Raw genomic sequence first — 13,456 nt, forward strand, 5'->3', positions numbered from 1 at the left:
CTGGAGGAATTTTGGCCCACTCATCTTTGCAAAATTGTTGTAATTCAGCTTTATTTGAGGGTTTTCTAGCATGAACCGCCTTTTTAAGGTCATGCCATAGCATCTCAATTGGATTCAGGTCAGGACTTTGACTAGGCCACTCCAAAGTCTTCATTTTGTTTTTCTTCAGCCATTCAGAGGTGGATTTGCTGGTGTGTTTTGGGTCATTGTCCTGTTGCAGCACCCAAGATCGCTTCAGCTTGAGTTGACGAACAGATGGCCGGACATTCTCCTTCAGGATTTTTTGGTAGACAGTAGAATTCATGGTTCCATCTATCACAGCAAGCCTTCCAGGTCCTAAAGCAGCAAAACAACCCCAGACCATCACACTACCACCACCATATTTTACTGTTGGTATGATGTTCTTTTTCTGAAATGCTGTGTTCCTTTTACGTCAGATGTAACGGGACATTTGCCTTCCAAAAAGTTCAACTTTTGACTCATCAGTCCACAAGGTATTTTCCCAAAAGTCTTGGCAATCATTGAGATGTTTCTTAGCAAAATTGAGACGAGCCCTAATGTTCTTTTTGCTTAACAGTGGTTTGCGTCTTGGAAATCTGCCATGCAGGCCGTTTTTGCCCAGTCTCTTTCTTATGGTGGAGTCGTGAACACTGACCTTAATTGAGGCAAGTGAGGCCTGCAGTTCTTTAGACGTTGTCCTGGGGTCTTTTGTGACCTCTCGGATGAGTCGTCTCTGCGCTCTTGGGGTAATTTTGGTCGGCCGGCCACTCCTGGGAAGGTTCACCACTGTTCCATGTTTTTGCCATTTGTGGATAATGGCTCTCACTGTGGTTCGCTGGAGTCCCAAAGCTTTAGAAATGGCTTTATAACCTTTACCAGACTGATAGATCTCAATTACTTCTGTTCTCATTTGTTCCTGAATTTCTTTGGATCTTGGCATGATGTCTAGCTTTTGAGGTGCTTTTGGTCTACTTCTCTGTGTCAGGCAGCTCCTATTTAAGTGATTTCTTGATTGAAACAGGTGTGGCAGTAATCAGGCCTGGGGGTGGCTACGGAAATTGAACTCAGGTGTGATACACCACAGTTAGGTTATTTTTTAACAAGGGGGCAATTACTTTTTCACACAGGGCCATGTAGGTTTGGATTTTTTTTCTCCCTAAATAATAAACACCATCATTTAAAAACTGCATTTTGTGTTTACTTGTGTTATATTTGACTAATGGTTAAATGTGTTTGATGATCAGAAACATTTTGTGTGACAAACATGCAAAAGAATAAGAAATCAGGAAGGGGGCAAATAGTTTTTCACACCACTGTATATATATATATATATATATATATACACATACATATACACACATACATGCAGTTTCAATAACATAGAAATCAATATAAACAACATTAACATCATTATCATATGAGAATATGAAGTAATATATAAGAAGCACATTTCATATAAATATAAATTATTAAACAGTAAAATCTTCTTCTGTAATGTGCTACCGTGGCTATTCGTTTGTCTGTCCAGGATTTTAAATCACCTGTAGCTCGCAAACCGTTTCAGCTATTGACTTGAAATCTGGTACACATATAGAACGTCACGTCTACTATCCGCTTTATGGGTGATGGTTGTATTACTCTTTTTATCCATCCATCCATCTATTTTCCAACCCGCTGAATCCGAACACAGGGTCACGATGGTCTGCTGGAGCCAATTCCAGCCAACACAGGGCACAAGGCAGGAAACAATCCTGGGTTTTTATGTTTATTTTATTTTATTGTAGAATCAACTCCTATCTGCGCACACCAGGGCGGCCGTGGGCGGATGCGTATGGTGTATTCACTCCATGTTATCGTGCATTGCGCTGTCACTGGTATTTTGATAAAAGAATTTGAACAACATATAAGAAGCGTATAAATTATTAAACAGTAAAACATTAACATTTAAGAAGTAAAGTTACATTAAGTACTACTGCAGTGCCTTCGGGTATACCTCATTTTTTGTTTGCCCATAACATGCCTAAATGTATACATTTTTTGGTGCACCTACCCGAGAACACGCGACATATAACCGAGCGTGGGAGAAGCATGGATTTTAAACACGCGTTGAGTTCATCTGCTGGTCTCCCTCGTGAAATAACTGGTAATGTTTGACTAAAATCTACAGCGAGTAAAACGACATTACCTCCTATTTTTTTTTTTACGATCTCTGAGATCTTGCTTTTTTCGGTTCAAGGCTTCATAAGCTCTTTTATGTTCTATGGTGTACTTATCCCAAGCCATCATCTTTGAATGTTGCAAGACTTTTGCCTTGTATGTAGATCGGGGTAATTACATTCATTGCATTCCTAGTCTGAATCACAATCCGATTGTATGGGTGGTTACCTGGTACTGTAGGGTTGCTACCCGTCCTTTAAAATACGGAATCGTCCCGTATTTGAGAATGAAATTGCGCGCCCCGTTTTGAATCAATACGGGACGGAATTTGTCCCGTATTTTTTTTAAAGCAGCGTCTCATGCAAATCATCCCACACGCATTTTATGAAGATGCCTCCTTTCCTACTTTTGATTGGGTAATACTTGATGTCATCGTTAGTTTGATTGGTCTTTTTAACTGTCCAGTGAGGAGGGCGGGTCTTTTAAGTAGAGTCTGCAAACTGTTGGCACTGGGATGTGGCACCCACTGCAGTATGCGTCCCTTATTTTTTTGTATTAAAAGTGGTAACCCTACCTGGCAGGTAACACTTATGTTTGGTCATGAAGTCGTCTAAAATCAGCCATGTGCCCTCTTTTAATTGTGAGAAGCAGATAAATATAGCCAAATTCTCGCACTTCGTTGCGGCGAAGTACTGCTTTTAATTTTTTAAGAAGAAAGTAAAACCTTTTTAAACGGATCGAAAATATACCAATAACAATTTGTTAAGGATCTGTTTTTTTGTGAACCTCGCTTTTCACAGCTGTCCCGCTACGGCGTGTGTTTCGTTTATTTGACAGTATGTAGATCGTGGTAATTAAATTCATGGCATTCGTTTTCTGAATCACAATCTGACTGTATGGATGGTTACCTGCCAGGTTACGCTTGTGGTTGGTCAGGAAGTCGCCTTACATCCGCCCACGTGCCCTCTTTCTGTTCCCAGAAGCTGATCATAGAATGGTTTTAATAGTTTACTTTCAAATAATGCAAAGAGGATGCGACACGTGTTTCTCCTTAATTCTGGGCTCATCAGGCATACACACTCACTGCATCCCCTCTCGAGAATCGAATATCGTCAGCGCCAGAGTTGAAGCCCCTAACGTTGTGGTCAGCAAGTGGGCTAACATCTGCCATGTGCCGTCTTTCAGTTGCGAGAGGCAGATCATAGAATGGTTGAAACTGTTGCCCCTAACGTTGCGCTACGGCGTGTGGTTCGTTTATACCTCGTGTCTTCTCATTAAACTTTTATCTCGCGAATATGTTATTGCAATCCGCAGTGGGAGCGTTTCTATAAACTTAATTTAAACTTACGTTTTACACTGTGCTTTGTTTCCCTTATGAACATGCTTGTATGCTTCACTCGCTCCCTTCTCAATTGTTTAATGAATTTTTTGTTCTTCGCTGTTTGCGGCTCCTCCTTCATTTGTCCCTACTGCATTCACAGTCTTTTCACGTTATTGCAATCCGCAGCGGGAGCGTTTCTATAAATTTAATTTAAACTTACGTTTTACACCGTGCTTTGTTTCCCTTATGAACATGCTTGTATGCTTCACTCGCTCCCTTCTCAATTGTTTAATGAATTTTTTGTTCTTCGCTGTTTGCGGCTCCTCCTTCATTTGTCCCTACTGCGTTCACAGTCTTTTCACGTGATTACGTGGGAGGCGTGATGACGTGACACTCAACTCCTCCTCCCACGGCCATCGAGCTGCCGTCCATTACAGTATATTGTGAAAAAAGAGGTTCCAGTTATGACCATTACGCGTTGAATTTCGAAATGAAACCTGCCTAACTTTTGTAAGTAAGCTGTAAGGAATCAGCCTGCCAAATTTCAGCCTTCCACCTACACGGGAAGTTGCAGAATTAGTGATGAGTCAGTCAGTGAGTCAGTGAGTCAGTGAGGGCTTTGCCTTTTATTAGTATAGATATATATATATATATATATATAGATATATATATATATATATATATAGATATATATATATAGATATATATATTGTCACAGGAGGCTGGGGGACAGACCCAGCCGGGATGCCTGGAAGGATCAGGAGGTGGCTTATATGTCCCCCGGGCTACGAGGGGGCAACTGCCCTGGATCTTGAGGGGATCACGGGAGAGAAGCAAGGAGGCTCAAGCCCATTGGGGCTCGTGGCCACCGCCAGGGGGCGCCCGAGCCTCAGAGAGCCCAGGAAACATTCACTTCCACCACACCCGGGAAGATGGAGGAAGATCCTTCCAGGGACGCCTGGAGTGCTTCCAGATGCAAGAGCAGCACTTCCGCCACACCAGGAAGTGCTGCCGGAATGATGTCACCAGGCACCTGGAGCACATCCGGGTGGAAATAAAAGGGGTCGCCTCCCTACAATCAGGGAGCTAGAGTCGGGAGTGGGAGCAGGACGAAGCTCCTGTGAAGAGAGGAAAGGCGACCCACGGACAGGGAGAGAAAGGCCCATGTGCAGGGTGGTTAGTGCTGGGAAGCACTGTGTGCTGTGTGAGAACTGTAAATAAACGTGTGTGTTTATAAAGAAGTGGTCTCTGTCTGGTGGTGTTCAAGCGTATCTCAAAAAATATATATATATCAGAGCCCTGTGACCCTGTAGTTAGGATACAGCGGATTGGATAATAGATAGATAGATAGATAGATAGATAGATAGATAGATAGATAGATAGATAGATAGATAGATAGATAGATTCTCAAGTCTGAGTCACAATCTGATTATTTGGGTGATTACCTACCAAGTATTGCTTGTGATTGGTCGGCCAGTCAGCAAACATCCTCCACATCCTCTCAGTTGCAAGAACCAGATGATAGATATGTTATACAATATCTGCCAAATAGTACAAAGAATGCACAACATGTGTTTTGCCCTAACTGGGGCTTGTCAGGTGTATGCACTTTTGCTGTCAAAATAAGAGAACCAAAGAGACTTCACCTTAGGCGCTGACGTCCAAGGTCTGATCCCTGTAAGGGGAAGTAAAGATGTGTACAACTGATGAGCCCCAATAAGGCCGAAACACGTGTGGTGTGCCCTTTGTATTATCTGGCAGTTACTGTATAACATATGCTGTATATTGTCACACACGTGCACATATGAGGTAGTCAAGGGGCATAGTCAAACATACTGGACCAGATAGGCGGTTGACAGAGTGTACTAATGACTTTTCTTTTCTCCCTACAGAACCACAAAACCTGTCTAATCTGTCCTCCAGTTCCTCCACAGATAATACTTTCTCTTGTTTTGTATGTTTTGTTGGTTAGAGGTTGGGAGCATGAACTGATACAGTGTGCTGCCACACCCACCACATGACGAACCACCTCAGGATCCCAAATATATAGTGTGTATATGTATATATATATATATATATATATTGTGAAGAGGGAGGCTGAACGCACTCCTACAAGACGCGGTCGCTCCTCTGAAACCCCCTCTTGAACAGTGATACAATGGGAAACAAATAACAGTTTTTTACCACCTCTTTGCTCAATTAGCTACTGGCTTGCTGCGGCTGCGCTGCGTGATCTGCTTTTTGCGCAGCGCTTTGAACATTTAAAAGCCTGTACAGCAGTTGTCCTACTCTGTCTTTTTGCCTTCTGTCTTCTCCCCCAGACATCCTCGGCTTTATTATGCTGTATAAGAATAAAGTTTATGTTTCTTGAGAACCCTGAATGAATTTGTGCAACTGTGTAACCTAAGCCTGACAAGTAGTACCAGAAATGGTTGCACAGGTGGATCCTCAGGACGATGAGAATGTTCCGCTCTCACCAGACCCAGAGGTACTGCCTCCTATTCCCACTGTTGCTCCTAAAGATCCGCTAGCGAAGATGGGTCCTACAGATGACCCCGAGATGTTCCAGCTAGTTTTTGAACACTCTGCGACTTTGATGCACTGGGATAGACGATCCTGGGCTGCCATTGTCGTCCCGTATCTGTCCGGGGATGCCCTGCTTGTATTGCGAAATGTCCCTCTTGATAAGCTTGGTGATTATTATTTCTTGAAGCAACAAGTTATTCGACGTAAAACTATAAGCTTCCTGGCTAGAGGGCTCTGTGCTTTGCCAATGGAAACTGGACCTGGATCGCCCTGTTCGTGCTCAGTTGAGGGATTTAATTCATCTCGTTCATAGCTGGTTTGAGGGGGATCCCATCAAGTGGATTGTGGAGAAAGTAGCCAGTGATGTGGTACTGGCGGGGATTCCTAAAGTTCTCCAATGTTGTCTCATTCTCCACCTTGGACAGACGATATATATATATAGTACATGCCATAATGGAAGTGCAGGCATCTCATCTGGAATGATAAACAATACCTTACGTGGCTGGGAGGCCATAATGGAAGCGCAGCATGGATGGAGTTAAATCCTGGCATGAGATGATGTCTAGTACTTATATCAGTCAGGGACAAAGATTAACGGATGGGTGGCTTTATAGGAAATTTTTTTGGAACTTTTGTATTTTGGAACTCCTAAACTCACAACACCAAAGGACTGTACTGTTGACACAAACAGGGTGGCTCCAAGGATTCATGTTGCTTATATCAAATTCTGAACCTTCCAGGTTTCTTTTATATCATGCATATAGATGTGCTATGTTCAGATTCATTAAGGTCACTCACTGTGTTCATTCCAACACTCATTTAAGCACTAACTGATGTTAGAAATGGTAGTCTGCCTAAGTGTATCTTGAGAGGTGTGTGGAGCAGCAGTGGTTAGTGCTGGTGCTTCACCCAGCTTTTGAATCCTGCACCCATTTTGTGAGTGGACTTTACACGTTCTCCCTGATGGTTTTTCTTGCACATCCCAAAGTCGTGTATGTTACGCTGATCAGCAATTCCACAATGGCCCCTCATATGCGTATGGGATCTGCTAGGGACTGGTACTCCACCCAGGGACTGGCCCTGCAGCTCGGATAGGCTTTGGCATTTCAGTCACTCTGAATTGGATTATGAAAGTTTGAGAATGTAATGTTATGTCATATTTGAACCAGGCTAATAATGAGTTCGTTTTTGGGGTTAGCTGAAGCAGCGAGACAAGAAAGTAACAATGGTTTTCTCCTGGAGATCTTGGAAGCCACTAGAGTGCTGACGTTTTAAGATACACAGTGGATTCCCCCATCTTTCATGATCTGACCGCCCCTTCGTCAATGAGACAGCTGCTTCTAGACGGAAAGGTTAGCTGCCAACTCTCCAGTGTGAGTCAAAAGTATCATCAAAAGCAGAAGGTGAGGAGGTCACACATACACTCCTGCATACAAACATGGAAGACAGTAGCCTTCTGAGAGTGCAGGATCACTCTGGGATGATGAGGTTCTTTGTAGGATTACACAGGTCGAGGATGAGTCTGACCCAGAAGTCAGCAATCCACAGTCTGGCAGAGTGAATAGCAGCCCTGGGGGTCAGTAAACTGACTTATGGCCAATCACTGCAGTACATGCAGAAATTATACAAGAAACAAAAATTATTGCAAAAGTAATCATTTATTTTAGTTTTGACAGAGTTAAACTCTACTCCCTGCCATAGGAAAGGTTACCAAGTCAAAAAAGGGAAGCTTTTATACAAGAGAAGTCAACCCAACAGTCATCCATTGAGCACAGCTGCCCTGTCCAGCGTTGTCCAGCTCCATCTCCTTATCAATAAGCTGCCTTATCAATAATGGCCTTAAGGGCTCAGGACTATGAGGGTCACTACAGACATGGCCGTTCTCTATATACACTACCCCCAATGATTCCTATCCATCTTTCATTCACAAGTATTTAGTCACATATTCTGAGATTTGTTTTTACTTGAAACAGTATATCCATATTGCTTAACAGCTTGTTTTGTGAGTTCACTGCACAACCTCATTGTGGTGACACTGTCGTCTTACTGGCTATGTCAGCTGATCAAGTCACCATCTATTTGAATGATTTTGCCTCCTCCTAGGAGGTCATATTAACAAATGTAAAACATCCCTGTATACAGTCATGCGCCAACTTACAGCTTCGTAAGGGAGCAGCCATTTGGCCGTATTGGCCGTTATTACAATCGACGCTCTGGGGGTCTGGTGTGGGTCACCAAGATGCATACTTGAACTGCTGGTATGGGGTAGCACAAACTGATCTTGGAGTGTCAGCGACCACACAACAGGTAGGTGTAAGGGAAGGTGGGGCAGGCTGAATGCACAAGAATTAGCCACATGGAGCAGCACCAATCAAAATAAACCTTAAAGAGCCCTCCAAGAGATAGAAAACATAGGACTATTAAAAACTATTGAATAAGAATAGTAATAACAAAAGATGCATTACTAATTACAAGAAGTTTCTATCTTCTTGATAGAAGAAAATGGTGCAAACCATCTGCACTGAACAGAAATAAAAAAAGAAGTGCCAGCTGTGTGAAGCCCAACTTCAGAAAAATGCTGTGTGACAAGGCCATCAGTGCCCTGAAGACTGGCACTCTGTGAGCACAATGATCTATATACATTGTTTCTTATCATAGTCATTTGTTGGTCGCAGCATCACTACCTGAAGGAAGACAGCCGAGAGACTGCTACGCAGATAGTATCATTCTATGACTGGCAGTGCTGCCACAAGTACGTGATAAACAAAAGGTTTATGGCCTTTGTGACCTGTAGCAGCTGGTTTTGGAAATTTTTAGAACATTTTTACTCCATTCTTCATGGCCCTTGGCCGTGCATACAAATGGCTTCAACTTGGTCGTCTGTAAATTGGCACATGACTGTAATTGCATTTCAGCTCCCGTAAAACCGCCTCCTACCTTCATCCTCATAAAGTGACTGGGTTAAGTGCCACTCACAATAAGGACCTGACTAGCACCACTCAATCTAGTGCCTCTCTGAGCTGAGGCCACATTAGCACCACCTGGTGGGACATTCTGGTGCCCCTTAGAACTTTGGATTCCATTTACACCTCGCAGCACCTCAGTTTAGTGCCCTTAAGTACTGAGGGTTTCAGTAGCACCACCTTGTGATGTATCCCAGTGGCTCTAAGCCCAGGATATATCAGACCCACCTTGCAAGTGATAAGTGTTCAATAAACTCCATTCAATAACAACCAAGTGCTTTAAAAAGCAATTTCATGATAACTGGCCACAGATACTCAAAATCTCTTATTTCCCTCCCAGCCTACGTCCATTTTCTTCCTCACCTTCTTCAACCACATTTCCAGTTCATTCTGATGGCCACTGGCTTCTTTCACACCTTCTATAACCAACCCACCAGGGTCCCCTGAGATAATAAAGAAAGACGGCCTTTTGCCTTTGGTCACCTCACTTGCAATTTAGTGTCTACACATACATCATGTATATTGTAGTGCCTGGCTAGTAAAAGATCAGCCACACTGCAATGGAAAGTTATTTTGTCCAGAATGGTAATTTGTCTCATTGTCCAGGTGTCTCCTGGATACAGAGAGGTCCATGGCATTATCTTTTTACTTACCATGTTTTCCACTCACTCATTCATTCGCTGCTCATTAAAACAACAAACTACTGTTGGTGTCACTTCTCAGTTTGTCATTCACTCTTTGAAACACACTGGTCGCTGTCACTGGTCACTGGTTTGATATTGCAATATGCCATTCACGTAGTCATTCACTCATTAAAACACTGGATTCTGATTCATTTGATTTCTTCATCATTCGCCCAATCACTCACTCCCCCATTCATTTACTCATTAAACACTGGTTTCTTGCTAGTTTCTTTTCTGAATATGTCACTCACTCAGTCATGCTTTCAATTTTTAACGCACTGGATTCCTCAGTATATCATTCATTCATTGAAGCTCTGGAATGTCACTGATGTGTTGTCTAAAAATGTCACTTCTTCACTCACTGACACATCTATTTAATCATTCTTACCAGTTTGATTTCTTAATAGCTCGGTGACCTCCTCACTGACTCACTCTGGATTCTCATTAATATAAGTTCTCAATAAGTCACTCACCCATTCACTCACTCATTTAAACACGGGATTTTCACTAGGTTAATTTCTCAATATGTCTCTCACTCTCTTACTGACTCACTCATTACAAACACTGGATTCTTATTAATTTAATTTCTCGATAAGTCACCCATTAAATGATTCACTCATTTAAACACAGGATTATCAATAGTTTCATTTCTCAATATGTCACTCACTCCCTGACTGACTGACTCATTTAAACACTGGATTCTCACTAGTCGTTCACTCACTCATAAACACGCTCAATTTAACATTCATTCATGTGCAGCACGAGCGTAATTAGTGTTACCCGGCATTGCACCACCAATGCACACTCACTTAGTCATTCACTCTCAGTCTCTCATCTCCTTCCAACTCTGTCACTTCTATTGTATTTCTTTATCACTCTTACCACATTCACGCCCCTTTTGCCCTTCAAATAACCTTCACACTCTTTTCTTCATTAGTCCAAAGGCCTTTTCTCTGATGAGCTCACAAAAGACAAAAATTCCTAGTGGCAACAGACTCTGGGACAGGGCCGCACATTCTAAGATCTGACAATGACCCTTGAGGAGTGAACACAATCTCTTGGACAGGACTGCATCTTCCAATAACTGTGTACACCCTGTCTCACTCCAGAAAACAGCACTGTTCGTTCTGCAATTGTCCATGTCTGCTAAGGATGACCACAACATCTGAGATAGGCCCACAAACTACAGGGAACAATAATGTCTGAATCTGCTGGAAAAAAAAACACCATCTGGGAAACAACCTTATCCACTGCTGAGTGGCCACAGCCTCACAGCTGACCATGTCTGTTAGTGAAAGACTTCAGCCTCCAGGGCCTCACTCTATTTGCCTGCTGTTCCTGCTGTCAAATATCATGGAGCGACGCTGAGGCTGGTAGAAGCAGTTAGTTGAGGTCTCCAGCCTCTGGCCACTCTTTGGTAAGGTCATTTTACTTCGCAGAGTGACGCCCTCAGGTGTCTTTAGGTTCTCTGCAAGCTCTTTAGACAGACAGCCCAGTGCCGCTGTGTCAGTGGGGCTCTTAATGGGTGACAAGAGTAGTTTAGTGGCATCTGATGGAGGGTGGTCCATGATGGGGAATGGGGGGCTGAACAGAATTAGGCTCTGCGGCCGGTTGGGCCTGGCCCGGAAAGAGGACTTTTGCATGCCAGCAGGCCTTGAGGAGAAGGAGGAGGAAGGGTCAGTGAAGGCCACACCATTAGAGCTGCGTTTCCTGCGCAGCACGATGGCCTCAGTGACAGGCACCCCCTTCTGCATCGGTGACTCTACAGTCCCACTGCCTCCCCCATGTTTAGTTGTTTTTGAAGTAGGCTCGTTGTTCTCCTTTTCATCTTTGGGGTCCCGTACAGCTGATGGGTGTTCTGAAGTCTTATCAGGCTCCTTTTCCACACGTGCACCAGAGTTCTTAGTTTGCAAGGGCTGAGGTATCTGTGTGTACTGGAGTTTTGGTGGTATCACTGGGACTGCTTTTGCCTGGCATGTCTTGACCATGAAAGTGGTGCGGACAGATGCCACGCTGACAGGAGCAGAGTTACGGCGCACAGGAGCTGGCCGCTCACTTAGTAACATTTCCAGTTCTATGGAACAAGGATTGGCATTTGTTTTCCCCGCGCTGTCCTGTATTGAAGGGGATTGAGATGGAGCTGCAGATGCCACACCAAACAAGATGAACGGCTCATTAGCAGTGGTCCTCAGGTCCAAGTTCAGAGAAGATGGCCTATGTGTCGAGTGTACATTTCTGGCAGGGGTCTCTGAGGTGTCAACACTGGTTTTTGTTGGAGGAGGCTGTTCAACAGCTTGTCTGAGGGTGTCCTCACCTCTTCCATCTGCTTTTTCCGACTCTTTTGGCAGAGAAGCACTGTCTTGTGGTGTGTCCATTACAATAGCATTCAATGGCTCCTTGTCTGGCTGTATGCAAACACTAGGAGACGTTTCGTCAACAGACTTGCAGTCACTAGTTTTCTCTGTCTTAGTGACCTTATACTCTTCTTGTCTCTGCTTCTCTTCAGAGGAGCCTTTTGAATTTGGCTTTATCAGATTGTCCACAGTGGGAGATGGTGGGAAGTCAGGGAGTTGCCAGGAACTAAAAACAGCTTTGGGTGAGTGTAGAGGACTGGTCACCCACTGCTGGTCCTCCCACGGCTCCACCAGCTCCAAAGCAGTTGAGCCTTCATGCCATACCTCATCTTCCTCTCGTTCATGAAGTTCCAGGGAGCTTGTGCTCTCTTCAGAGCTCCTACAGGTTTCTGAACTGCCAAATGGGCCTACATGCTCAGTTGTGTCTGTATGTCCAAAGCCATTGTGAACAAGTGTTTCAAGCACATCCAGACTTTCAGGACATCTCCTTGTTAGCACCTCACCTCCTTCTGGGTTAAAGAACTCCAGACTTTCCTTGGTGCCAAAGCAGATTGAGTCCTGTTCAGAGGTACATGCAATGGCATGGCTGGGGTGGTCCTGCTGTATGTAGGCAGCTGGATGCTGAACCCTGTCCTCTGCCGGAGGAGAGGCCTGACTATTCAAAACACCCAAAGGTGTGTCTGTTATTGTTAGCTCACCCAAATCTCCACATCCTGAACCACACTCTGAGGATGCCAATCCACAGCCATCTGTTAAGTGCTCAAGAGAGCAAGAGGTCGCCTGCTTTGATGATGCCAGCAAAGGCCACTTTCCACAGCTGCTGGTGTTGATGTCCACATCAGGCTCAATAATCCGGAGCTCTACCTAAAGAAGAGAGACAGAAAATGGCAGTTGCAGACAGGCTGGGGTTGGGTGTGAAGATAGGGAGAAGGGTGCATTTTAGCAATAAGATGCAGACTGGTCTTTTCTCTAATATGACTAATGCATGCCTATGACATCTGACATAAGCAGTGTAGACACATACTGTCCCTTCCTGTGAGAAACAATAGAGTGGGGCAGTAGTACTTCAAAGCATATATCACACCTACCAGAGGTGCCGTATCCACATCAGCGTCCAAGTCCATCCAGTTCTCTGCTGACTTGCTCTGTCCTTCAGCTGCAGCAGCTGACACCATTGCTTGTGCCATGCAGCTCTCCCCTGGAAGCTCTGTCTCTGAAGCTTTGCTTGGTGATGGAATGGGCTCGGTTTTAATGTTTTGCAAGTGCTCATCTGAAACACAGAAAGTAATTTAGAAACGTTGAGAAAAAAAAAAATATTTCCATTCAGCTTTACTTGACATCATGTTGGCAATACTGGGTGTAAGAGATAATTTGTAGGACATAGTGCAGAAGAACACTAGAAGAGTGTAGGTGTCACTGTGTAAGAGAAGACAAGGACAATAAGTGAGATCA

General features: G+C 43.9%; 1 protein-coding gene across 1 annotated transcript in view; it reads right to left on the reverse strand.

Annotated features, from left to right (window-relative positions):
- arhgap31 (Rho GTPase activating protein 31) overlaps window positions 1–13,456 on the reverse strand; it is a 1,181,844-nt gene that overhangs the window by 1,126,421 nt on the left and 41,967 nt on the right. The window contains exons 11-13 of the mRNA XM_051926292.1: window positions 13,089–13,274; window positions 10,372–12,864; window positions 10,210–10,312 (exon numbers count right to left, since the gene is read on the reverse strand). Of these exons, the coding sequence (XP_051782252.1) occupies window positions 10,967–12,864; window positions 13,089–13,274 (2,084 nt within the window). The 3' untranslated portion in view covers window positions 10,210–10,312; window positions 10,372–10,966. The remainder of the gene's footprint in view (window positions 1–10,209; window positions 10,313–10,371; window positions 12,865–13,088; window positions 13,275–13,456) is intronic.

This window comes from Erpetoichthys calabaricus, chromosome 4 (assembly GCF_900747795.2).
Source record: "Erpetoichthys calabaricus chromosome 4, fErpCal1.3, whole genome shotgun sequence".
NCBI classification, from domain to species: domain Eukaryota; kingdom Metazoa; phylum Chordata; class Cladistia; order Polypteriformes; family Polypteridae; genus Erpetoichthys; species Erpetoichthys calabaricus.